Source organism: Plasmodium yoelii, assembly GCF_900002385.2.
Source record: "Plasmodium yoelii strain 17X genome assembly, chromosome: 5".
In the NCBI taxonomy this organism is placed as follows: Eukaryota; Apicomplexa; class Aconoidasida; order Haemosporida; family Plasmodiidae; genus Plasmodium; species Plasmodium yoelii.
In genome coordinates, this window is record NC_036177.2 from 741,698 (window position 1) to 768,873 (window position 27,176).

The 27,176-nt window shown below is 22.0% G+C and overlaps 9 protein-coding genes across 9 annotated transcripts; 5 read left to right on the forward strand and 4 right to left on the reverse strand.

Moving 5' to 3' along the window:
• Positions 1 to 938: 938 nt before the first annotated feature.
• On the reverse strand, positions 939 to 1,592 carry PY17X_0516000 (ookinete surface protein P25; the record flags this gene model as incomplete). Its single annotated transcript, XM_720005.1, has 1 exon — positions 939 to 1,592. The coding sequence occupies one exon, from the start codon at positions 1,590 to 1,592 to the stop codon at positions 939 to 941; it is 654 nt and encodes a 217-aa protein (XP_725098.1).
• A 1,221-nt stretch (positions 1,593 to 2,813) lies between these two features.
• Positions 2,814 to 3,503, reverse strand: PY17X_0516100 (conserved Plasmodium protein, unknown function; the record flags this gene model as incomplete). Its single annotated transcript, XM_721454.2, has 2 exons — positions 2,814 to 3,246; positions 3,373 to 3,503. 2 exons carry the CDS (start codon positions 3,501 to 3,503, stop codon positions 2,814 to 2,816), a joined length of 564 nt encoding a protein of 187 aa, XP_726547.2.
• A 1,864-nt stretch (positions 3,504 to 5,367) lies between these two features.
• Positions 5,368 to 6,462, forward strand: PY17X_0516200 (uncharacterized protein; the record flags this gene model as incomplete). The annotated part of the gene is made up of 1 exon (XM_721455.1): positions 5,368 to 6,462. One exon carries the CDS (start codon positions 5,368 to 5,370, stop codon positions 6,460 to 6,462), a length of 1,095 nt encoding a protein of 364 aa, XP_726548.1.
• An 863-nt stretch (positions 6,463 to 7,325) lies between these two features.
• PY17X_0516300 (conserved Plasmodium protein, unknown function) lies at positions 7,326 to 9,434 on the forward strand (the record flags this gene model as incomplete). Its single annotated transcript, XM_721456.1, has 1 exon — positions 7,326 to 9,434. The coding sequence occupies one exon, from the start codon at positions 7,326 to 7,328 to the stop codon at positions 9,432 to 9,434; it is 2,109 nt and encodes a 702-aa protein (XP_726549.1).
• Positions 9,435 to 10,822: 1,388 nt separating this feature from the next.
• On the forward strand, positions 10,823 to 12,754 carry PY17X_0516400 (uncharacterized protein; the record flags this gene model as incomplete). The annotated part of the gene is made up of 8 exons (XM_721457.2): positions 10,823 to 10,885; positions 11,022 to 11,069; positions 11,155 to 11,295; positions 11,577 to 11,656; positions 11,814 to 11,877; positions 11,971 to 12,066; positions 12,151 to 12,228; positions 12,368 to 12,754. The coding sequence occupies 8 exons, from the start codon at positions 10,823 to 10,825 to the stop codon at positions 12,752 to 12,754; spliced, it is 957 nt and encodes a 318-aa protein (XP_726550.2).
• A 4,084-nt stretch (positions 12,755 to 16,838) lies between these two features.
• PY17X_0516500 (conserved Plasmodium protein, unknown function) lies at positions 16,839 to 18,719 on the forward strand (the record flags this gene model as incomplete). Its single annotated transcript, XM_721453.3, has 1 exon — positions 16,839 to 18,719. The coding sequence occupies one exon, from the start codon at positions 16,839 to 16,841 to the stop codon at positions 18,717 to 18,719; it is 1,881 nt and encodes a 626-aa protein (XP_726546.3).
• Positions 18,720 to 20,775: 2,056 nt separating this feature from the next.
• Positions 20,776 to 21,657, forward strand: PY17X_0516600 (protein phosphatase inhibitor 3, putative; the record flags this gene model as incomplete). Its single annotated transcript, XM_022955234.1, has 4 exons — positions 20,776 to 20,947; positions 21,261 to 21,371; positions 21,475 to 21,524; positions 21,643 to 21,657. 4 exons carry the CDS (start codon positions 20,776 to 20,778, stop codon positions 21,655 to 21,657), a joined length of 348 nt encoding a protein of 115 aa, XP_022811684.1.
• A 583-nt stretch (positions 21,658 to 22,240) lies between these two features.
• Positions 22,241 to 23,864, reverse strand: PY17X_0516700 (conserved protein, unknown function; the record flags this gene model as incomplete). The annotated part of the gene is made up of 3 exons (XM_022955235.1): positions 22,241 to 23,154; positions 23,252 to 23,521; positions 23,738 to 23,864. The coding sequence occupies 3 exons, from the start codon at positions 23,862 to 23,864 to the stop codon at positions 22,241 to 22,243; spliced, it is 1,311 nt and encodes a 436-aa protein (XP_022811685.1).
• A 374-nt stretch (positions 23,865 to 24,238) lies between these two features.
• On the reverse strand, positions 24,239 to 26,797 carry PY17X_0516800 (conserved Plasmodium protein, unknown function; the record flags this gene model as incomplete). Its single annotated transcript, XM_022955236.1, has 5 exons — positions 24,239 to 24,481; positions 24,674 to 25,704; positions 25,937 to 26,129; positions 26,297 to 26,568; positions 26,731 to 26,797. 5 exons carry the CDS (start codon positions 26,795 to 26,797, stop codon positions 24,239 to 24,241), a joined length of 1,806 nt encoding a protein of 601 aa, XP_022811686.1.
• Positions 26,798 to 27,176: the final 379 nt, after the last annotated feature.

Consider the following 27,176-nt stretch of genomic DNA (forward strand, 5'->3'; position numbering starts at 1 on the left):
ATTATTCGATAGTCTTTTTTATAAAAAATAATCAAAATAATTTGAATGGATAATATCCGTTATTTTCATTATAATTTTATGTAAAATTAAAAGAATATATTTTTTTAAATCCATGTAGACAGGCTAAAAAAAAAATTTATAAACAATTGTTTTTTTTCGATTATATCGTAGGATAAAAAATTGGAATTTGTAAGATTGTATGGTCTTTTTATAAATATATTTTCTTTATAATTTTTTAATAGTATTATCTTTTGTAATATATAAAATGAAATATAGGATGAAATAAAATTTATTTGAATTGGAATTTATATATAGGGGATTAGTAAAATATGGTACGTTCATTCCTTATTCACAATAAATATGTAAGCATACGAGGATGGTCTTTGATGTTTTCATGAATGAGCATATAAAATATATCGTTTCAGTGTCAATGAAAGACATATATAATGTATTACATTTTTTTTTATAAATATAGTTATCCCACCCAAATTATACATATATACGATATAGGTTATTTTATAACGCATAATATATATGCAACTAAATTGATCGTAAGAAAATAATTGGGAATACCAAATGTTAAATCAGTTTTCCATTTGTGCATGCTTCATTATTTACTTTTTTCATAATTATAGCATGCATATTTTTTATCGAAAACCTTTTATATGCAATGATTTGATAAATTAATATTTCATACTAATTTTATTGGGATTTATAAAATGAAAATATTATTATTTCAATGGTAGTTCGGTTGTATTAGTTCTATAATTCATATTAAACAAAATTATATAACTCAAAAAATGAATATATGCATATATTTTAAAAAAATAAATACATGTATATATAGTTTTTATTGCCCACAAAAAAATAACTATAAAGCGTTTAAACTTAAAAGTTATGGCTGCATTAGTGAAAATTATCCAGGTATATTTGTTTATTTAAATGATATTTGAGAATAATAGTAAAATGGCAAATATAATGCTTAGATTGAACATGCTATATATTGAATGTGAGATACATTTTTCTTCTTCAACGCTAAGTTTAAAACCATCTTTACAGTCACACCTATAGTAGCTATCTACTTTTTTGCATATTTGTTCTTCTTTATTACAAACTAATGAACATAAGGTATCTCCTTCTTTTGTACATTTGCTTCCATCATCAACATTTACAACATATCCTATATTACAAGAACATGTTGGGGGATCATTCACGGCATCCTCATTTATTATACATTTACCATTACCACAATCAATATTTTGGCATGTTTCTGGAACACATACATCATTTTTCTTAATATATGTGTCTAGACAGTCACATGTGTATGTCTCTACACCTTCGTCCTCATGCATAGTACATTTTGAAAATTCACCACATGGCTTATTAACTGTAGCCTTAGAGCATTCAACTTTAGTTTCACATGTATCATTAGACACATGCACAAAGTTGTTATTACATCGGCATTCTAAATGGTTACTCATTTGAGCCAAAAATCCATTTTTACATTGAGTTGCTGGTGTAATTGCTGCATTATAGTAATTTATTCCAAGGAAAGCGTATATGAAAAGAAAAACACTGTAATAAGTATTCATTTTTAAATAAATTTAAATGAATAACAAAAATAAAATTTTTATTAATAAAGTTTATATATTTTTTTTTATGGGCTTTTATGTATTGAATAAAATGGAAATATTCAAACAAAATTGTTAAATACAAATAAAAAATTGGAATAATAATATAAATAAGAAATATATAGGAAGAGCCAAATGAACAATAGTATAATTGAAGTCAAAAAACAAAAACGGAAAACAATATTATAAAAAATAAAATAAATAATAAAATAATAATATTATAAAAACATAAAATTATTCTTTTGTATATTTATATTTTAAATTTTTTTTTTTTTTTTTTTATACATATTATATATGGCTAGTTCCAAAAAATGTCAGAATAACATACAAAAAAAAAACTCAAAAGCAATATAGGTATATACAAGAAAAAAGTACATGTACAGCAAATGTAATATTATATATGTATATAATGCATTTTTGTGTGTGCATACATAGCATTTTAAAACATAAAATATATTTTTGGCTATGTAAGTACATACCACGGTATATGTTGTCTATATGGTTATATACACAAATTTGAATAAAAATATGCTCAAAAAATTCAAGATAAAAGTAAATTGTTTGTTAAAATAAATAATTCTTACAATATTTATGTAACTAAGGATATGTATATAAAATATTTTTCTATACAAGCGTAATCATAAAAAATATTTTTTTATATAAAAAACTGTTATTAGCTAGCTAAACGTATTTATACATACTAAAAAATAAAAAATATGATATGATCAGGGCATTTTTGGTGTTTTTTCTTTCAAATGTTGAAATATTTATGCATATGCATAATTATATGTACTTACAATTGTTAAATTTTTTTTTGAGGAATGTGTAAATATCCCTATGAATATAATGCATTACCCATATAAAAGGAATGAAAAGTGTTTTATAATAATATATTAGTACTGAGTAAATGAAAAAAATATATGTTAGTATTAATATCCATATTTTGTTAAAATAATTTCCAATTTTCCTCAATTATCAAGTGTATCCATACAATTTGATTATTTATTAATTTTTTTTTATAGAAAATAATTAATTATTGAGCTTTTAAAAAAATTCGTCAAATGTTGTCGTTATATTTTATTTCCTCTTAAAAATGACAATGACATAAATTTGTACTAACATATCATAGAAATAAAAAAAAAAAAGCTAAATAGTATTTTATATATGTTTAAATCCAACGTATCATTTTGCACACACATATTGTTTACATTCCATGATTAATTTGTTAACATTATACTTTTCTAATATGAGATATAAAAAAGGTGTTTCTTTCCACATTAATTGCAATCTATTAATCTCATTTTCACATGTACTATCAATATGAATAAAGGATTGATGTAATCTTTGCTTTAATTTATAATCTTGTTTAAAATATTTAAATGCTTTACTTAAAAAACGATTTAAGGAAAATAATATTGGAGATTTAATTGATGATTTATTCATTTTAATATCTTCGATTAATTTTTTTTGTTTTTTTAAATTTTTAGTACATTCTTTGATTTCAACCAGTATACATTTTATAGACTCGAATTTTTTTATAAAATCATATTTTAATTCATTTTTTATAAATACGTCCAATTTTCCATTTTCGTCAAGATCTTCCAATGGAGACACACTATAACGAAAAAAAAAAAAAAAAATAAAAAAAAAAAATATAAAATAATAGTAAAAAATTGTGAAAATGGAAAAAACATAGAACATATGAAATTGTATAACATTGTAATATTGAGAAAGAACTTACTTTTTGTTTAAGATTATTTTTATAAGTTCATTTATTTCTATAACGGTTAAATCGTGTAAGTCAAAATATTTTTTAACATAAATAATACAATCGTTTATTATTTTTTTTTCATTGTTCTGTTCTTCATTCATTATAAGTAGCTAATTAATAGATTAATTTTGTGGATTTAATAACATAATAAAATTAAGGAATGGCAAAAAGAAAGAGAAATTATATTAAGTTAAATTAGCCAATGGCTTATTTATAGTATATTCGAAATTGCATATCAGTATTATACATGAATAGTATTATATCTGCTTGTTTTTGTTTTTTTTTATTTTTCGCATTATATAGTTTAACTGTATATAGAAAATGGGATACATAAAAATTATTAAAAATTGAAAATATACAAACTTGTATAAATATGCTTTAATTTGAACGTATTTATCATATGAAATGTTAAGGTTGGATTGTTTAGAATATTAATAAAAATGAAAAAAAATTATAATATTATATTATATTATATTATATATATTTTTTTTTACTCACATTGTGAATGTGCTTTACAATAAAAAGGCTTAAAACAAATTAATACAAACATGATTTCATATTCACATAGCAAACTAGTAGAACGAAAATGAAATAAATTATTTTTTTTTATGAGTAGTTCATTGGTTGCATTTCTTAAAACTATATTATCATTTAGTTAATAGCAAATGGTTACTATGTAATTTGTTTTAAACATTATAACAATTTTCCTTGTAACAAAAATGTTATATGCACATTGTACTATAGTTTTTCAAGAAAAAAAATGACGAAAAAAATGACGAAAAAAATGACGAAAATAAATAATATACATAACTACACATTTTATAATATATTTTTATTGTTTAACTTTGTGTTGGCTTTAAAATTCCTTGTATGGAATTTGTAGAGATATAGAACAGTTTGCTCTATTCTGTTTACTAACTTGCAAGTTTTTTAAAATTAATGGATATTGCTTATTCATAATAATATTTAAAAAAGTATGAACATTCAGAAAAAAATAAAAAATTGGTTAAACATATACAATATATGCATGTGTAAATATTCTTTTAACAATCTAAACATATTTATATGTACTATTTTTAATTCCTGAAAATGTAATTTTTTATCTGTATAAAAAAATTGAAGGGAAAAAATGGGAAAAAAATAATACTATATTTTAAGATAACTATATTATTATATATTTAGAAATATAAAATTATAACAATTTCTCCTATTTTTGACAGATTAATATTGAATAGTTTATGCTAGTTTATCATCTTAGCCATGATAAATATTTTAAGTGAATATTGAATAAATATAGTAACATTATTATTGTAAAACAGTAATAGTAATAATAATAGTAATAATAATAATTAGTATTATGTATAAAGACATAATAATGTAGAAATTAACTAAATAGTTTCCACATTTTACAAAATGATCATTCAATATTTAAATGAAAAAAACATTTTACACTAAATGTTATAAAAATATATATGCTATAAAAAGACAATTTTGAAAAAAAAAAAAAATTGTATTACTGCTTTATTTTTCCTACTAATTTTTCATTTTCTGTTACTATTAGATAGGTACTTTTGTTTCAAAAAAATATATATGTATATATATTTGTAGGGGATTTTTCATGTTTAAATTTTTATTAAAATTATCCTGTAATTTTATTTGGCAAAATATATTTATAGCAGGTGCTATTATATGGAGAAAAAAAAATAATAAATATTCACATAACGTTGTTATATGGGAATTTTTTTTTTGATAATTTTTTGTTGATTGAAAAAATAAATATTTGTGTATAATTATGTCTATATAATATATATCTATTAATTATTCATGTGTTTAAAATTTATAAAAATATACATAACTCTATAGCACTTTCCTTTTATTAAAAAAAATTACACACACACATATATATATACGTTCATAGATTTACACAACATTATCTACATCGTGACCAAATTTAGTTAGAACAAAATGTCTGAAGAAATGCATTGTTACAACGGGAACATTAAGGATGGGTTATTTCATGGATATGGTATTTTAATATACTCAAAAAATGAAAAGTATGAAGGTGATTTTGCATATGGAAGAAGAGAAGGAAAGGGTAAATTTACATATGCTGATGGTGCAACATATGAAGGAGAATGGGTGGATGATAAGATACATGGGAAAGGAGTGGCGCATTTTGTAAGTGGAAATGTATATGAAGGAGAATGGGAAAATGGAAAGATAAGTGGGTTTGGTATATTAAATTATAATAATGGTGATAAATATGAAGGTGAATGGTCAGAAGGTAAAATGCATGGAAGAGGTACATATATATATGCTGATGGGGATGTATATGTAGGAGAATGGAAAAATGATAAAAGACATGGAAAAGGATGTGTTAAATATAAAGGAAATAAAGATAAAATAGCAGAAACATATGAAGGTGATTGGTATGAAGGGAAAATGCAAGGGAAAGGTGTTTATTCTTTTGCTGATGGTGGAATATATGAAGGTGATTGGGTTGATGGGAAAATGGAAGGAAAAGGTATATACAAATATTTAAATGGTAATAAATATGATGGTGATTGGTCAAATGATATGAAAAATGGATATGGTATATTAACATATGCTAATGGAGAAATGTATGAAGGATATTGGAAAGATGATAAAGTACATGGAAAAGGAACATTAACTTATAGTAAAGGAGATAAATATATAGGTGATTGGGAATTTGCTAAAAAATCTGGAGAAGGAGAATTAATATATTCATCAGGCGATAAATTTAAAGGAAAATGGAAAAATGATAAAGCAAATGGATTTGGAGTTCTTAATTATTCTAATGGAAATAAATACAAAGGTGATTGGGTTAATGATCAAAGGCATGGATTTGGTGTTTTTACATGTAAAGAAGATGGCTCTATTTATTCAGGTCAATTTTCATATAATAGAAAAGAAGGGCAAGGAACATTAACTTTTTCTAATGGAACCATTGTTGAAGGTATATGGAATTCAGGTGTTTTGACAAAAGTAACAAAATTTCAGTTATATCCATCTTCTCCCTGGAATGACCCTGATTTATAATTACATGTGGTTAAAATCGAACCAAAGGAAGAAGAACAATATAATATAATTTTTTTTTTTTCATTGATAATTAGGCACAAACATAATGTTTATATTTGCGAAAGCTTATTTTATTATTATTTTGTTTATGTGTATTTTTATGTTTGTTCTTTGGTGTTTATTTTTTTTTTATTATAATTCGTATTATTATACCTTTGTTAGTATATACATATTGTGTATATAAATCATTTTTATTCTTATAATTTTTTATTAATTTTTATTGTTTAATGAGGTTTACTTTTTACAATGTAAACGTTTCATATAATATACTACACACTTTATATTAATTTTTTATTATATATTTTTTTTTGAATAATTTAATATATGTATACTTGAACGAAAAAATAAAAAGAAAAAATTAAAATAAGTGAAATAAAATAAACGAAATAAACGAAATAAACGAAATAAAATATAACAAAATAAACTTGTTAGTAATAGCAATGATAACACTTTTTTTTTGAGGTATTAAAGACTAATCACAATGGAAGAATATGAATTGCTAGACCGAACATGTTGTCATATTTTATTTATTATATATAATATTACTTTGAACAAATAGCTAGCCATTTTATGTCGTATTATTACATCACATTGTTATATGAACTGTTCATGCATATTTTTTTGTAATTTTCTTTTTTTTTAATTTGGTCATATATTTTATTGCATGGTCATACAAATTTGTATCTTTTTCCGTGATTTGGTATTATTATTTTTTTTTTTTTTTTTTTTCATACTATTGTAGCTATTTTATTCCCTTAAATATATTTTTTCGTTCTTCACATTTATACACATCACATGCATGTCACATTTAAAAGTATACTAAAATGGAAACGCTGAAAAAGCTACAAAAAAATTCTCTTAATAAAAAAGAACAACACAGTGATCTTGAAAATGTACTTGGAATAATATTTGATGAGTTAATGCTTGACTTTAAAATAAAATTTATAGAAAAAATATCGATATTAATCAATGAAGTGAAACATAGTGACTCAATTTTGGAAATTGATAAGTGTGAACATAATGCGAAAAGGGGTAAACATAATAATCATGACAAAAATGAAGATGAAAAAAAAAAAAAAAATAAATGCTTATATAATGAGGGCAATACTCTTAGTATATACTTAGAAAGTTATATGGATAAAAAAAATCATAGTTTATTAAAAAAAATGAAAAAAGGGAATAAAGAACGAGAAATATATGGATCTTATAAAAATATCGATTCTGAAAATGATGATAACAAAATGGAGGAAGAGGAGGAAGAAGAAGAAGAAGATGATGATGATAAAAAAAAACATTCTCTCAATTTATTTGAAGGAGGAAAAAGGAATTTTAATTTTTCAAATAAAATCGAAAATGATATATATAAAATAAAAGACAAATCATCTTTTATATTAAATAAAGACACACAGATTAAGTCAGATAATGATAATAATGAAATAAATTTATTAAATTTAAAAAAAGCATATGAATATAATTATTTAAAAAAAAAAAATATATCTGAAAATATAAAAGAGTTAGGAATGTCCAACGAATTAAATAAAGATATATCTGATTTGCAAACACAAGTAGATACGTCTCAAAAAAAAAATTTAGATATATATTCGAATGTAATAAGTAGATATACAGTAAAAAGGCTTTTATCAAATAGGGGGATTGATAAATATGGTAACAATAAAAACCAAAATACTTGTACAAATAAAGAATTGATTAACAGTTCATATATAGATAAATTAATGGTAGGAAAGATGGAACGTTTGAATTATAATAGTGATTCTAATGATGAAAATATGATAAAAAATATTAACAAGGGGGGTATAGAAGATGATGATGATGATGATAAGGGAAAAGAAACAAAGTGGCGTGAAAAATATATTGGAAAATTACGTGGGAAATATGAAGAGTTAATAAGTAAGTCATTAGAGGAATTACCAGAGAAAGATAAAAGTGAATCAAATTCTTGGAAATTTAAATTTGTCGATACTATGAAAACTGATACTGCTATTTATAAGCCACGTTATTGTAACTTAAAAGATAAGTTAAGCATAGAAAATTTAAACTATAAAAATATTGAAAAAGAATATGATATGATTTGCAAAAAAAGGGAAAAACATAAAGTTGAATCATTAGCTTCAGAAAAAGATCCTATAAATTATTTGATAGAAGCAGAATTACGTGAAAAAATAAATATTGATAGTAATGATGATGATAATGATAAATGTGTGAAAAATAATTGCAAAAAAACAAAAGGGTTACATTGTGAAAATAAAAAAAAGAAACAATTATTTTTTGAAGTTATAAGAGGTAAAAGACGAAAAAATTTAAAAGGATTTGAATGTGATGATTGTAAATCTTTTTATAATGAAATATTTTCTGACCATTCAGAAAATGAAAATTTCAAACAAATAGAAGAAAATGTGAATCGTTTTGAAAAAAAAAAAAAAAATATAGATGAGGATAATAAATCAGATGGACATAGAAATCCAGTTCATGATATATTAAAAAAAAAAATGAATCAAGATATAAATACCAAACCAGGAGATATATTATTATATAAAAATAATAAATATAATTATGATAAGGACAATAATACAACTATAAGTGATACATTAAAAAAAATATATCAAAAAAATAATATTATTTATTCAAAGAATAAAAAAAATGATTCGAATTCTATATATGATAGTGATTTAGATAAATCTACAAATGATGGTAGATTATCTAATAAATATGAAAAAAATGGAAAAGAACACATTAATACATCTAAACAAGATGATGAAAATGAAGAAACATTTTACGAAATATGTGATGATAATCAAAGCAAAAAAAACGAAATAAATAAAAAAAAAGCTATACAGGCTTATTCTCGCCATAGATTTCATAATAAGGTTAATGATTCTCCTCAAAATTTTTGGGGTTTCGATTTTTTTAAATAAAAGATAAAATAATGAAAAAAGCATGTCCATATTACCAAAGGCGTATGTGTGTATGCAAACTGGAAGATTATATTTCCTCCTTTTTTGTGTATTCCCCAATTATTTGTTTTTTTTTCGGCATACATATATAGATAATTATGCATGCTCTTGTAACAGTCATATTATATAGATATATACATGTGTATTTTATACTTTTAAAGTTATTAATGTTTGACATATATAATTTTATCATTTTATTAAATTATATTTATTTTTTTGTTAGTTGTTTTTGGTGTCGTATGTGTATATGAATTAATAATAAGGTAACTGGCTTTTGCTAGCTTTTAAGTTTTTATCAGTATAATAGTTTCTCACATTTTCAAAAATAATCGCATACTTATATTATTATGGTATTTCCTATTGCTTTCGTTTTTTTGCTAATATCTTTATAGCATACAAAAGATGAAATGCGATATAGATTTTATATAATTTGTAACAAACGATTTGTTTATCTTATTAATAAGCATATTAGATATAATATGATAAATAGTCATTAATATATTATTATGGTTAATTATTTTTACACATATAAAAATATGAATGTTAAGAATGTGTATATGTAAAAAGGTAAATAAAATTTATTTTAAGTATGTACAACTATTTTTTTTATCATATATTTTTTAGGACTTAAAAAAATATATTTATTCATTCGGTATAATTTAAAATAACTATAATTAAATGTAGTATCAATAATGGTTGTTATTTTTTATTATATGATTATGCAATATAACATATATATTTCATATTTTTATTTTTTAATAAAAAAATTGTAATATTACACCTCTTTGTCATTTTGTTTGAAATGTTGTCTACTACTCAATTTATCGTCACACTATTTTATAACTATATATAATTTATGGTTATAAATATATATAGTTAGCTGTTGTACTGTATATTATTATATTACACCTATCTTAGTATTTATATTTTTTTTCACATTAACATAACGTATTGATAAGTTAATATACACACATATTTTAATTTTGTTTTTATTTGCCAATTTTTGTATTATGAGTTTAACAAATAAAAATAAACAAAATAAATAAAAGGGATATAATAAAAAATATATATTATGTTTTATGTAAGACACATACATATATGTGGATATACTAAGGTATTGTTTTTTTTTTTTTTTGGAGGGTTTATTTAATTTTGGTGATATTATTATAATTATTTAAAAGATTTAATGCAACATTTGTATGTACATATGTGTGTATAATATGCGAACTTTTGGGAATATTGCCAAAAAATATTTAAAGAAAGAAAGAAAGGGATATAAGATTTGAATGACATTCTTTTATATATTTTCATGTCTAATTTGAATAACATTTTTAGTTAAGAAAAAAAAAATGAAAAAACAAAAAAAAGACAATATTCAACATATGAAACAAGTCAAGCAGAATATGGAAATGGTAATGAGAAAATATAATATATAGCCTATGTATATTTATATATACACTTATATATATTTTTACCATTTTATGTAATATTTTTTATGCAATATATAAGTAGGGATATACATATACAATCACTTTTTGGAATTTGTAGAATTGTGAAGAATGTGAAAGAGACAATATGGAAAGCAATTGCTCATTGGTTAGCTGAAAAAAAAAAAAAAAAAAAAAAAAAAAAACACACACTTATGTACTTATATTAAATTTCTTTTTTGTCTAAAACTTAGATTACCGACTATCATGATAGCAATTTTAGAAAATATTTTTATATAAAAAATATAAGAGCAGATGGGAATTGTCTTTTCAGAGCAGTCTCAGATCAATTATATAATACTGAGGAAAATTATAAAGAAATCAGAAAGAAAGTGGTAAGCTTTTTTTATGTGTGTGCTACACTTTCTTAATTTGTACCTTCAAACGTTTAAAACGTTCAAAATATTAAAAACATTCAAAATATTAAAAACATTCAAAATATTAAAAACATTCAAAATATTAAAAACATTCAAAACGTTCAAACGGTCTTTTTAGCCTGTTCGGCTATATTTGATGGGATTTAAATACGCACATAAATTATTGACTAATGAAAAGAATAATGAATTAAACTTCTTTATGTCTCCATTTTTATTCTCTTTTTTTATTTTTTTTTCAGGTAGAACATTTGGAAAAAAATGAGGATAAATATATGAACTTTATTGAATATGATGAAAGCTATAAATCATATATAGAAAGGTAAGCAAACAGTTGTACAATAAATAAAATGGTTATAAATATGTCCTTTTTTGAATATGTGTGTATATATGCTTTTTTAAATTTTTTGTTATTTTTTTAAATTTTTTGTTATTTTTTTAAATTTTTTGTTATTTTTATTATTTTTTCGCTTTCATAGAATAAGCACAGATGGTACATGGGGTGGCCAATTAGAGCTTCAAGCAGTTGGCGAAATTTTCAATGTAAAAAAAAAAAAAAAAAAAATATATTATCCTGCAATTATCGTTGTCAATCCATGTGTGGGTTACTGAAATATTTTTATTTTTTTATAATAGATAAATATTTTAATATATCAAGAAAACGGATCCATACTTGAGATAAAAATAAATTCAAATGATAGCAATTGCATACAATTACATTATACTTCAAATGTAAGAAAAAATAGGAATATACTTATATTCGTATATTTAATGTTTGTTTTTTGGTGATATTTTTTATTATATACCTTTTCGTAGGAACACTATAACAGTGTTCGATTCATAAATCAAGCTTTAGAAAATCAACTAATGTCGATTAAAGATTTAAAAGAAATGGTAAGTGTTAATGAAAATATACAAGCTAAATGGTTATATGTATATTAATTTTAAAAGTAATTCTAGACACATTCAAATTATATTTTTTTTTTAAAGACTTCCCATTTAACATTGTCTTTTTTTTTTATAATATTGACAGATATATACTAAGGAAGAAAATGATTCAATCAAAACTTTATATGAAACAACAGAAAACGAATTAAGTGATGAATTAGAAGAAATAGAAGGAAATAATTTGAGAAAAGAAAATAAAATTTATGATAATTTATATAAAAAGGGTGATTTTTTTAAGATAAGTAATGAAAATGAAGATATATATGAAGCTAATTTTAATCTGACTGAGAATAATAAACATAAATTAAACTGTATTAATATATCACAAAATAATTGTAATAAAATAAAGCTTAAAAAAATGCGAAGTAGAAGTATGCCAAATGTTAATGATAATTTTTTATATTTTTTTGATAAAAATGGACTTGACGAACAAATTGAAAGTGATAGTACTATAGATTTAGTAAATAAATAAAAAAAAAAAAAAAAAAAAAAAAATCATATTTTGTAAAATGTACATATACTGATTTCAAATTTTAGCAATTAATAATTCCCTATTTAAAAAGTAAGAAAAATGTTTATATTTGTGATGAAAATGTTTACAATTTATTTTTTAACCATTCTAATAATAGACAAATCGTTTGTATGTATTACAAAAGGTTTCATTTATGGGATACAAAATAATTTGAACAAAAATATGTACACTATTATACATATTTAAAAAATATATCATTGAGAAGAAATTGTAATAATTTATTTTTATGTCCACCTTTGAATAAGTTTTATGAAAATTGTCGGTATCATTGTGATAATAAAAAAATCATTGAAAAGTTATTGAAAATATGAAAAAGTAATTCATAAGATTAAGGAATTCAGTAATATGGAAAAAAAACACATTTTTATTCAAAAGTATAATCATATATATATATATATACATATAACGATGAATCGTTATTATTAAAAGAATATGTGAACATTTTCGACAAATAATACATCATTTAATTTGTTTTAATATAGTTGTATATTATTATATTGTTAGTATAGACCCAATTTCATTTTGTTCTTATCTTTATAAATCAGATTTAGGAATAAATATATTAAACAATTATATATGAAATAGTCAAAAGACAATTTAGGGAAAATCAATGGACCAAATGTAGTTCCTATAAGTATAGGTTGCCACGATGAAATAATTTTAGACAATGTTCATGACAAAAATAGAGAAAATAATAACAAGATAAAAATAAAAAAATAGAAATGAAAAATTTATAAATTTTTGTTCAAAAAATTATGTATATAAAAGTTTATTTCAGTTTATTAATATTGATATAATATTTAATGAGGAAAATATAAATTATATTATTCCTTTTTTTTTTTTTTTTATGTGTGTAAATAATTAAATGTATTTAAAAAAAAATAATATTTTTGATACTAATAATATAAATTTTGATAAATTTGTAACTTTTTCTTTTAATTTAAATAAAAATAAATATAATAAACTCCTCAAAAATATTAACAACTCAATTAACCTTTCTGGTAAAATCGACATGAACAACGTCATAATATAATATTTATGTAGAACCATATTATTATTATTATTATTATTATTATTATATATATATATGTGTATATTCATGAAATAGACATGATAATTTTGCATTTTTTTTTTATTTTTTCCCTTTTTTTATTCTTAATTTTTTGAGAATTGTCTCGCATATATAGTATGAATATTTATGTAAAAAAATAATAAATAGCAAAAATTATTATATATGTGTAATGGTACATGTATTTAGGTATTAATATTGCTGTTCATAAATTATTTGAATTAAAATATTTATCGCTATTTATGTGTGTGCACACAAAATGTACCATTACAATTGTTTATAAAGCTATGGAAAGAGAAAAATAACAATTGTTATTTTTGAGAATTGGAAATATGCATAACCTAGGATGGGGAAATGCCTCAAACATATGTCGTTTTAAATAGGTGAATGGTACGTATATTGACTAGGGCATGTACTTTTCGTTTTTTTTTTAGCTGTTTTTTTTTAGCTGTTTTTTTTTCGTTTTTTTTTTTAGCTTTTTTTTTTAGCTTTTTTGGGGTAGCTTGTTAAATATGCTAGAAAGAGCTACAAATTTGTTGGACTTATAACGACTTCATAAATTTTATGGGGAAACTACATTGGTGACTGCATTATATGTGTATGTATGTTTACTGGCTTAAATTTGATATCAACTGATTTATGGAATATAGATTTTTGAAAATAAAAAAAAATTAAAATATGAACAGTTCATATGTAAAAGGTGAATTAAGCTATACAGTTAATATTTAGTTAATATTTAATTAGTATTTAATTAAAATTCGATGATCATATGTATAGATTTAGTCGAATGAAGGAAATATAGAAAAAATAATGCTAGTAAAAAGTCTTAATAAGGAAAATAAAAATAAAATTAATGATAAGAAATTTGCTAAAATTTAGCCCCAATATATCTAGCTTTTTATTTAATTGTGATATAAAATAAGGAAGAAAAGGAATTGCATATCAAACATTGTTATATTCATATATTTGTGTGTATATGTTTATATATATGGACAATGAACTATGTTTATGGGTTTCCAACATTAGATTTTAAGTTTGTAACAAACTTATGCACATAAGGGGTTTTGTATTTTTTTCTCCCCCTTTTAAGAGTTAATTTATTTTAATAAAATATATTTTCATTTTATTTGATTTCATTTAAAAATTGCTAGCTACAATGCACAATATGGCATTTTTATATATTTGCTAAACGAGTATACTAATTGTATGTATTGCGTAGGCATATATTTGTGAGTATATTTGTGAGTATACAAAATTTATGTGTAGTTTATTTGCAATACAAGTATATCCAGTAAGCTGAGCGAACGTTGCTATGTATGTATGTGCATAAAATATTGTTTTAGCACATTTATGCAATTTATTAGTTTAATATTTTTAATATGCATACATATATACATAGGGATGTACTACAAAACATATAATAAGGAGTATTCACAAATTACATATTGGCATTATTATTATGTGTGTAATTTTCTCTCGTAATTTAGTGATAAAATAAAATTGTGCATATATACACTTTTTTGTGCCCTTAAAAAAATATGTAAATAACAACAAAATAAATAAATATATATATACATTTTTAAAGTTAAATTTACAAAAAAGAAAAATTAAAGATAACACAAAATTAACATTCTTAAATTTGTTTTTTTCCAATTTTTATTGCTTAAAAAGGAGCTTATTAATTGCACGCTTAAAATATGTGCTTATAACACCTTTGAAAAATATAATGTTCTCCATATATTTTTTTGTAGCGAATTACAATAAATGAAAAGGAAACGAGAGAAGCTTTTTTGCTTTTGAATATATGTTTAATTATTTATTTATATATATTATTTATATTTTTTGTATATTTTGTATATTTTGTATATTTTGTATATATTTTATATATTTTATATTTGTTTATATTTTCAGTATACGCTGTTGTTAAAGCAATTCAACCTTTGGGTTATTTAATTGTATATAATATATATAACATGCATATATAATATATATTTATATGTTTTTTTGTCCTTTTTTTAAAATTTAGTTTTGGACATTAATTTTATTTATACATTTTTTCGTTCATTTTTATATCCTTTTTTTTTAAGCCGCTTAAACCATATCATTATACATATATAAATACAATTAAAAAGGAGATAAAAATAGAATAAAATAAATGAAATATACCAAAATAAATAACAAATACATATGAATTCTTAGGAATGTACAAAAATAAACATAAAAATATAGCATAAAAATAAAGCATAACAGTATAGCATAAAAATAAAGCATAACAGTGTAGCATAAAAAGTATAGCATAAAAAGTGTAGCATAAAAAGTATAGCATAAAAAGTATAGCAAAAATGTGAAATGACAAATAAAAAAACTTGTTCTGTATATTAAGAGAAATATATATATATTTTTTCTTTTTTTTTCTTTTTTTTTCTTCTTTTTTTTTCTCATTTTTTCATATTTTTTCCTTTTTATGCGTATATAATAACATACCGAATAACATATACATGGGCCAGAATAAATAATTATGTATATACCTACATTGGGGACTATACACATGTGTATAATTGTCCATAATGTCTCCTAATTTACTCTAATATTTAAGTAATAATTATATATCTAATGTATCGATTGAGAGTATATGTATATAACTATGTACGCATTTTTTATCGAACGTTTTCATAGACAGAATAAATAATTAAATATATGCATATATGCATTTAATTTCATTACCCATTTGTATATGCATATATATGTTCATACAAATTAGTATTCCCACGTGCGTACATATTATATACGTATAAACTAAGAGATATACAAACTGATGTTTTTTTCCCAAAAACTGAAATAAAAAAAAAAAAAAAAAAAATTAAGGATAATAAGAAAAGATAGATCAAGAAATAACCATAAAAGTTTGTAAGAAAATTCAAAATTATAAAATATTGTTGTAAAATTTAACTAAAAATGCTGAACGAACAAAGTGTTGAAGTTGATTTAAAAAAAATAGAAACAGAATTAGTAAGTTGTCACGATAATACCGAAAAAACGAAAAAAAAAAAAAAAGTCCAATTTTCCGAAAAAAATGAAACATTATATTATGAAAAAGATGAAAATGAAAACAGTTATTTTAATTTTGCATTAAATAATTTTAATTATTTTGAGTCCTTTTATAATAGAATGTATAATGCTGATTTTGATGATCAAGAAATTCAAAAATATGATACTTTTTTAAATGTTAATGATAAGATATTGGAATATAATGAAATGGATGATGAGGATGAGGATGAAGAAGAAGATATACAAGATAATTTTTTGAAAAAAAATAATTTGGTTAATTCAACATTTAAAGGAGTTAATAAATTGAAAATTGATTTACATAGTAAAATAAACAAAGGAGATTCAAATTCTACATCTGATGATAATAATGAAAAAAATAATACAAATAATTCTAAAAAAGATAAATTTGTTCAATCATTTAATGAAGATTGTTCTTTTGAAATTAATGATATTCAATCTGCTATTATAAATGCAGAAGAAAAAACAACACATTATAATAAAGATTATTTTGGATATGAGATAGAACCATTTAACATGAAAAATGAATTACAAGAAGGATACATAGATAAAGATGGAAATTATATTTATCATGATTCTAAAAATAATAAAGTAGAAGAAGCTTGGTTAAAATCAATTGATGAAAATGATTCTTTTTCAAATAATAAATTACAAACTCAAATACATAAAGAAACAAATTCAAAATCTAATAATAATATTAATACTGATATATATGACAATTCTCTTACTGTTAATATATATGATGGGCTTTATTCCTTGTCATGTTTATTAGCAGATAAAGAAACACCTATTAAAGCCATGATTAGATATAAAAATGATTTAAAAAATTGCAAGAATTATTTAAATCAATGTAAAACAAATTTAGATGAAGCAAGAACAAAAGGTTCTCAAAAAGACGGAACAGAGGAAAATATAAAATCTGAAAAGGATCTCCAAGCGAATATCACACAAAGTGATGGAGACAAGGTAGATGTGGAAAAGGAAAAGGAAGACAAGGCAGTTGTGGAAAAGGAAAAGGAAGACAAGGCAGATGTGGAAAATGAGAAAAAAGACAAAGTCGATGTGGAAAAGGAAAAAGAAGACAAGGCAGATGTGGAAAAGGAAAAGGGAGAAGAGGGTCTGGGTAATACGATTCAAGATGAGGATAAAAAAAAGATGCAACAATTGGAAGAAATTTATCAAAAAGCATTATTAGATTATAAAACAATAGAAAGACAATTTAATAACATAATTGATCTAACACAAAAATTAACTAATGAATATAAAAATGTATATTTTTTAACAAAAAATGAATTTGAAGAAATATGTAAAAAATTGGAAGAATGTAAAGAAAGCGGAAATATATTATGGCAACTAAAATGGCAAAGTGATGTTAATAATAATATATATGGACCATATAATTATTATGATATATATAATTTTATATCTCTTGGTATTGTATCAGCAGCAAACCCAATACTCTTAAGAAGGGTAAGTAACGAAAATAAAATGTTGGAGAATATTTGGCAAAGTTATGATACAGTGAATTATCTTAATTTTGTTAATAATGATAATGTAAAAAAAAAAAGAAAATTAAATGAAATAAATATCGAAGATTCTGAAGACGATCAAAAGGAAGTAGATAGCTCTACTGATGATAATGAATATGATATTCAAAATAAAAAAAAAAAAAAAAAAAAAGGGTTAATACAAATATCAAAAAAAAAGGAAAAAATAAACAATGAAGAAGATACTGATAATGAAGATGATTTTGAAAGTTATGACATTTGATTCATTTTCTGAGAAAAAATATCACCATTTTCATGAGTTTTCATAATTTTTCATAAATTTTTTACGAATCTAATTATTAAATATTTTTACTTATTTTTGCTTATTTTTACTTATTTTTGCTTATTTTTACTTATTTTTGCTTATTTTTGCTTATTTTTACCTATTGTGTAAAAAATGCAATTTTATTTGTAAAGTGGAAAATGTGGAAATCAGTTAAAATGGCTAGAATTAGAGAAGATATCGAGTACCTATTATTATATAGATTTTCGAATATATTTTTTTCAAAACAATATTACAATTTTATGCATATAATTGGAAATTATTGTATTTCCTTTTTTCACCTCAATGAAATAGCACATATATAAATATATGTGCGCGCATTTTATTTTATTTTATTTTACTTGTTTTGTTTTTTTAAAACTCAGTTTAATTCGAATATAATTTTTATTATATATACTGGCTTATTTTTGCCACAGATAAAATAAGCATAAAGATTAGACATCACAAGATCAAAATTTTATATTATTATTTTCCTCCCTTTGAAGATTGAACATTTCAGAAGCTATCAAATATAAAAATTATTGAGAGGTAGTTATGACGAGAAACACTTATAAAATGGCAATCGCAAAACGTATAGATATGTCTATGTAGATTTAGCATAATCCTTTTATACATACTAGATATATTTATTATTTGCTTACATAGGAGCATATTATATATACATATATATATACACATACATATATACATACATATATATAATGTATATATGAACAAGACATACTTTTTTGAATATAATTGAGGATATATGGAGAATTCAGCAAAATCTTACTATCCATTTGAATTAGTTGTTACAAAATAAAAAATTATATGGAAAAAAAAAAAAAAAAAATTTATGAGTATATCAAAAAAAAAAAAAAAAAAATATATCTTATTAACAGACATACATCCCCATAATAATAATAATATGCAATCATATGCATATATTATTATTGTATAAAAATAGGAACATTTGGTCTAAACATTTTTTCATTGTTATGCATTGGCGTTATTATATTTGTATATTGTACTTTTTTTTGTCGTTATTCCAATTCCTCATACACATATATGCATAATGAGGGATATTGGATTATACATGCAATTTATGATTATATTATTCACGCTACAAAATAAATAAAATAAAAAAAATAGGATTTATTTTATGGATATTTTGTAGCATAAAATCCATACTATATAAATATTCGATTAATTTTATGATTTTATTTTATTTAATTTTTTAAGTCACAAATTAATCTATAATAAAGCATAATTAAAAAAATTATAAAAATTTTTTATGTATAATTATGTTATATTTACAAGTATATATCTTTATATAATACTAGTATAATTACTAAAAAAATAGTACATTACAATTTTTTTCTTAATTGTGTATTTTTTATTATATGCTGCAAAATTAATTAATAAAATAAATTATAACTGATTAATCAAAAATTGTTAAAAAAAAAAAAAAAAAAAAAAAAAAAAAAATTAATAGTACAAGTCCAGTTGTAGAGAGTAAATAAATCGATTAAATTATTTGCAGCATTTAACACAATGTTATATTTGCTATATATAAATTTTTTTTTAACAATAATATTATATATAGAACAATGTAGGTAAACTTAAAACCATTATTTAATACACCCTGAAATACAAAATAATTAAAATAAAAAAAATAGCATTTTCTTAGTAAACTGATGAAGAAAAATATTTTGTTTTATTGCGTGAAATTTATATGAAAAAGCACCGTTATAATATTTATTGTAAGTACGTTTATATTTTGTTATTTATTGGAGACTAAGGAATGTTACTTTATTTAAAATAGCATAATATAATTAATATATATACATACATACATATATATTATGTAAGCTTTATTATAAATATACAAGAAAATAAAAGAAAAATAATACAGGGATTTAATAAATTATATATTAACTAGATTAAATGCTAGGTTTAATATATTATTTTTTTTTTGGTGTTTTTATATATAATACCTGTTGAAAACACCATAAAAATGTCCCATGGTCATTCGACAATAACATGTTTACAAGATCCTTCCTCGAGAACTGGAAGAGATGGAAATACTCGAGATATTGTAAGATTTGTAAAGCTAGCTCCCCAAAAAAAAGTTACATGGGATAAAAACACAATTGATAATGAACACGCCAACAAAAAATCGTCTAAAGGTATGTTTAACAAAAAAATAAGATGGAAAAAATTATGTACAGTCAGGAAAAAATATGCATAGTCAGGAAAAAATATGCACAGTCAGGAAAAATTATGTACAGTCAGGAAAAATTATGTACAGTCAGGAAAAAATATGTACATAAAACATTTTCTATGTATATTGTGTTGACAACTATATTAAGAATAGATTGACATTTCTTTCTATGCTCTTTGTGGATTGGCTATGTGTGTATCAGCATACTTATGCATACATGTTTGTTTGCATATATTAGCGTATTTTAAAAAGATATATATAATTTTAACTTTTTTTAGCTTGTTGTAAATATAAAAAGCCCAAGAGATTTGATGAAAGTTCTGAATCGGAATCATCAGATAGTGATTTCGAGGGGAATAATAAGAAGTCATGTAAAAAACCAGGGGAAGGTATATATATCATCTGAAATATGGATATAAAAATTTAAACTTATGCATTTATAATATAACTCAAAATAATAAACATTATAATCATTTTTTACTTTTTTAATAGGTGGTTGTAGTGATTGTTCCAAGAGGCTATCAATTAAAACAGAAATAATAGTAATATATTAAACAACTTATTTATAACTGTGTGTTTATTTCGTTATATGCTAGCTATTTATTCTTTTTTTACTGAATTTGTTATACCTTTTTAATATTATATATATTTATTTTTTAGCATCAAAGACACTGAAATAGGACAAGCCTAAATAAGGATTTCTTTATTTATTCTATCCTTCACCATACTGTATTTTTTTTTTAAATATAATTTTTAGTAATAAAAAAAATCGAGATCAAATATTCTCAAAATAGTTATCTTATTTATTGAAACCTTATAAAAGTTATAGACAATTGAACTTTCATATGGTTAACACATTTTATCCAAATTTACAAATTTATGGCTAGTAATAGCTATTATTATTCCGTTTACTATTTTTTTTTTTCTTTTATTATATACACTATTTTTTTCACACAAAATGTTTAATTTGATTCATCTTATAGATATTTTGTTTATATATTAGTATTTTTTTTTTTTTTTTTTTGATATTTTTGTTAAAATATTATATTTAAATAAAAGTAAACAAAACATTATTGTCTCATATCATGCATTAATATAAACAGTATATATTTTTAATTAAAAAAATAAAATGAATAAATAAAACTAAACATGAATAAATAAAACTAAAAATGGATAAATAAAACTAAACATGAATAAATAAAACTAAAAATGAATAAATAAAACTAACAAAATGTAGTGGGATGGTCAAAGTCAGATTTTATGCATCCCATTTATAGTGGTCTGCAATTGTTAAATATAAAGTTCTGTTATTATTATTATTGGCGAGAGGTGGAGAAGGTTGTTTGTTTCTGAATCGACTTTCCTGAAATGTGGCTTTTTGTGTAACTTTATTTTTTTCTTTGGTTGGTTCATAACCATACTCATAAAACATTTGTATCCATAATCGATGAGAAATATGATGACCAGAATTAACTAAATATTCAGTTTTTTTAAAAATACAAGAACCATTATATTTGTTTAAAACAGATAACATACATTTAATATATTCTAAAAAAAGTAATGATAAAAATTCTGGACGTCTTCTAAAATGAAATAAATTCCACATTAATTCATCATCATTAATTTGCAATCTTTTGAAATATTCTGAAATAAATTGAGTAAGTGTTATATTTTCTGATTTAAAATAAGTACTCCCTTGTATTTCATTTTTAATATTACATGTATGTGGTAATGGATTATTGTGATTACAAGTTTTAATTAGATTTTCAGTAAAATAATCTGAACTTATAAATATATTTGAAGTCATAGAATTTTTTGTAATAATACAAAAGCTTTTATTTTTTTCTAATTCGTTAAAAACTAAAGAATAATTGGTTCTGTCTATTGGTCTCAAAGTACCAGCTTTAAAAAAAAAAAAATTGATTACATTTTTCCAATAATGTATATTTGTTTTTATTTCATTGTCTTTAAAAGATAATGAATATAATTTTTTTCGTAGATATAAACTCACAACTTCGTTATCTATTTTTGAACATTCTTTAAATCTCATTAATGTTTGAAAATCCATAAAATTTAAAATATAGCTAATTAAGTTATGTTTTATAAACATTTTTTTTTCATTTTTTTGGAAAAAAATATCATGTAAAGAACATTTTTCTTGTGGTGGATTAGCTAAAGAGTCGATCATAAAAAAAAAAAAAAATTATATAATAAAAATTATATAATAAAAATAATTTCAAATGTTTTGAGAATTGAAAAAAAGACCTACCTAAGATTTCTTTCATATATAAATTAATGTGTTCTTCTGAATATTTTGAGAATTTATTTTTTACTATTTCATTAATTGTATTTAGAGCATTTTCTCTATCTTTATCATCTTCTTTTTTTTTCTGTAAGGCTTTTCTACTTGATTTTTTATAGTCCCATTTAGGAATAGCATCTTCATTTTTGGGTACACTTTGTGATCTTATTATTAAAGAAATATAATTGGCATTAGATTGTATAAAGTTATAGAGTTTCTTATAAAATTTTCCGTCTTCTGTGAAAATAATGAAAAAAATATTGTGAAATAAAGATATGCATACATAATTATTGATAAAAACAAAAGTATACAAATAAAGGAAAAGATATTTTGTGACACAATCATTAATTTATGATGAGACAAACTTAAACAATTTGTTATAAAATTGTACATTAACAAGATAGTTATATTTTCTACTATTTTTTTTTTCCATATATACATGTATGGTCATACTGTTAACTACAATAGAAAATGCTTCCACTTCATCATCACTATCTGATAAAATTTGTGACTTGGAATTTTTGTTAGCTTCATAATTAGTGCGTAGATTTAATTTAATATTTAAATTGGAATTACTCATTTTTTATCACATCCTTTTTATTAATTTTGTTTTTTTTTTGTTTTTTTTTTTAATATATTTCAGGTTATATTTACAATATATCGATTTTCATTTTGAAAAATGTAAATTATCATAAAATAAGTTTAGAAAAAAAAATATTAACAGCTAGCGATTGTAAATGGTGATTTTATGTGTATAAAGGTTAAATGGAAATTTGATAAAAATTAAATAACATAAAGAGATAACAAAAGTGCATTGAAACTAAGAAAAAATAATCATACAAATAAATGTGTAAGTATATGCATGAAAATTTATAATTGTAAAAATGTGTATTTGTGATATAATAATGTGAAACAACTTTATATGATAAAAAAAAAAAAAAAAAAAAAAAACTACTACAAGTTTAGTGGAAGAATGTTTGGTTCTATTAACATTCTCTTATTTTTCATACTAACAGAATTAACATCAATTTTATTTTTTATCATCCACTTTTTTCTTTTATATATGTAATAACAAATAATTAAACTTAAGATAATTGGAAGTAATATGCAAACGTATAGTGTGTATAATCCATTATATCCAGTTAGGCACATATCACATCTATAGCTGTTTTTTAATTCATCGTATTTTATTATGCCCTAGAAATAAAAAAGTAAACACAATTATCGCATGAACTATTTTTGTACTATCAAGAAGTGCAAAAAAAAAAAAAAAAAAAAAAAAAAAAAAAATATATATATACATGCCGTGCAGAACCTATCGGGTTTACATAAGATTTATGTAATAGTGTCTTATTTTTTCTCTGCACATGAAATTAAATGAGAACTTACATCTCGTTCGAAAAGTAGAACAGTTTCATAGTATTTCAAATGGCTACTAAATATTCTCTCAGCAATTACATCTGATTTCATTTGAGATGCATCTTCCGTTTTTTGAATAGATAAATAGATTAATTGTTTATTTGGTTTAAGGAGTGATATAACTTTATTAAGGGTATATGTACTAAGACCCCTAGAAAAGAATCCAGTAAAAGTAGGTGGTTCTAATTTATTTGTATATATGCATGTACCCATGAGTTTTATTCTTTCTTTATCTGGCCCTTTATTAATTGAAAACATAATTTCTGATAGAACCATATTATTCATATGATCTAAAAGCATTTTAATATTTATGTTAGTATCAGTTAATATAATAAGACTTAATGTTACATCATCATTTATGAATTTTTTTTCTTTTGTTTCATCAACATTTTCTGAATAGAGTAGCTGAAATTGTGTATCTTCATTTTTAGAACTTATTATAGGTTCATGTATTTCCTGTATAATAGTTTTATATATAACATCTGAATCAAAATATGTAGGATTATTTGTATATCCATCAATTATATATTGTTTAACAGTTTTAATAAGTATTATCCCCTCATTAATTTTAAGATTGTTTTTATATTTATTTTCTATTTTAGTAAAATAGTTTTTTTCCATATTATATTTTCTTGATTTATATAATCCATTTATTGTTTTTATATATATTGGTACTACATCTATATACTTAAAATAATATATATCATCAGTAGATTCTAAAAAAAATATTTTTTTAAATAAAACAAATAAATTTTGGATAAGTTTTTCTCCATATTTATTTTTTAAATATATCTCATCATATAAAGATAGTAAATTATTTCCATTCAAAGATTTAATATGAAAATTTTCTTTCACTTTTATAAACACATTAATCTCTTTTTTATATATATCTATTATTTTATTATTATGATCATTTATTATTGAAATAAAAAATGAGAAATATTTAAAAGTTTTTGATATCATATACTTTACTTCGTCTTTGTATTTTTGGTCAGATATTTCTGCATAGTTAGTAGACAATATAATTAACAACAATTTATGAAAGATGTATCAAACTTTTTCATTTCGAAGAGGATATGCAGTGAAATCATGTTGTATAGGTATATATAACGATGTATATAGAGAGAGATGCATAAAGAGAGATGTATAGAGAGAGATGTATAGAGAGAGATGCATAGAGAGAGATGCATAGAGAGAGAGATATGCTTTAGAGCTGTTGCACATTTCTTTTACCTAATTTGTCTAAAATGAAAGGAAGTATTGTCAATTGCATACTAAATTCTTCAACGGAAAAAATTGAATCATAACAAACTTCCAAAGTTAAATTTGAAATGTTTCTAAACGTGGGGCTAGCCATTCTTAATTCATTATACATTTGTATAAAATTGATTCCTTGTGTTTTCATCTTTTTTTCTATTTCCTCAATCTGGGATAAAAAATTAGAAGTCATAGAGCGGTAGATGTGGTAGAGCGGTAGATGTGGTAGAGCGGTAGAAGTGGTAGAGCGGTAGATGTGGTAGAGCGGTAGAAGTGGTAGAAATAAATGTCGCGAATATATTTTCATTATGAAGTTTTGGAAATTTTTCGAATTACTGATGATAATAAAAGTTGTGGAAGTTTAAAATCAGCAAAAATCCACTGGGTCATGTTTTGTGAATTTTTATTTAAATATGACAATTTTTCTTTTACTATCAATATTTCTTTTTCATAATTTTGATCGGGATAAGAATTAAAAACTTTTTGAGTTAATGTGCACCTTAACATATTATATAAATATAAAAAGGAAAAATATGAAAATATTGTAGAATCATTTAAAATATAATTTTTCATCACATTTTTTATTTCGTCCATGGATAGATGTTCAGCTTTAAGGGATAGGGGAAAAAGAAAAAGGAGAAAGAAATGGAAAATATTGGAAAAAATGGAAAATATTGGAAAGAAATTAGAAACATCATTGGACCTTTTTTATTGTTATTATTTATGACACTATTATTGTATTCATTATTTTTATATTTTTATTTACAAACCATTTTCTGCTATTTGAAAAGGAAATGTGTAAAATAAAATCAAGAGAAATGGCAAAATACTTTTCATGTTAATATATACTTATTAATTATTTTGAAAATGGCGTATTAATAAAAATTTATTTAATCTGCAATATTTAGGGTTGTACATATGTAGAGAAAGGTATAACCAAAAATGTTATGTACACAACCAAAAATGTTATGTATACAACCAAAAATATTATGTATACAACCAAAATTGTTATGTATATATATGTGTGTGTGTGAAATATTTGGGTGAACTCACTTTTATACGAGATAAATTGATGATTTATTTAAGCATTACAAATTAGAATAAGATTAAAAAAACGGAATTTTTTGCAAAATAGAATAAAATTTTCATTGAAGTTTTCACAAATCTGTGCATTAATGATGTAACAAAAAATGAAGAAAAATAAAAGACAAAAAAT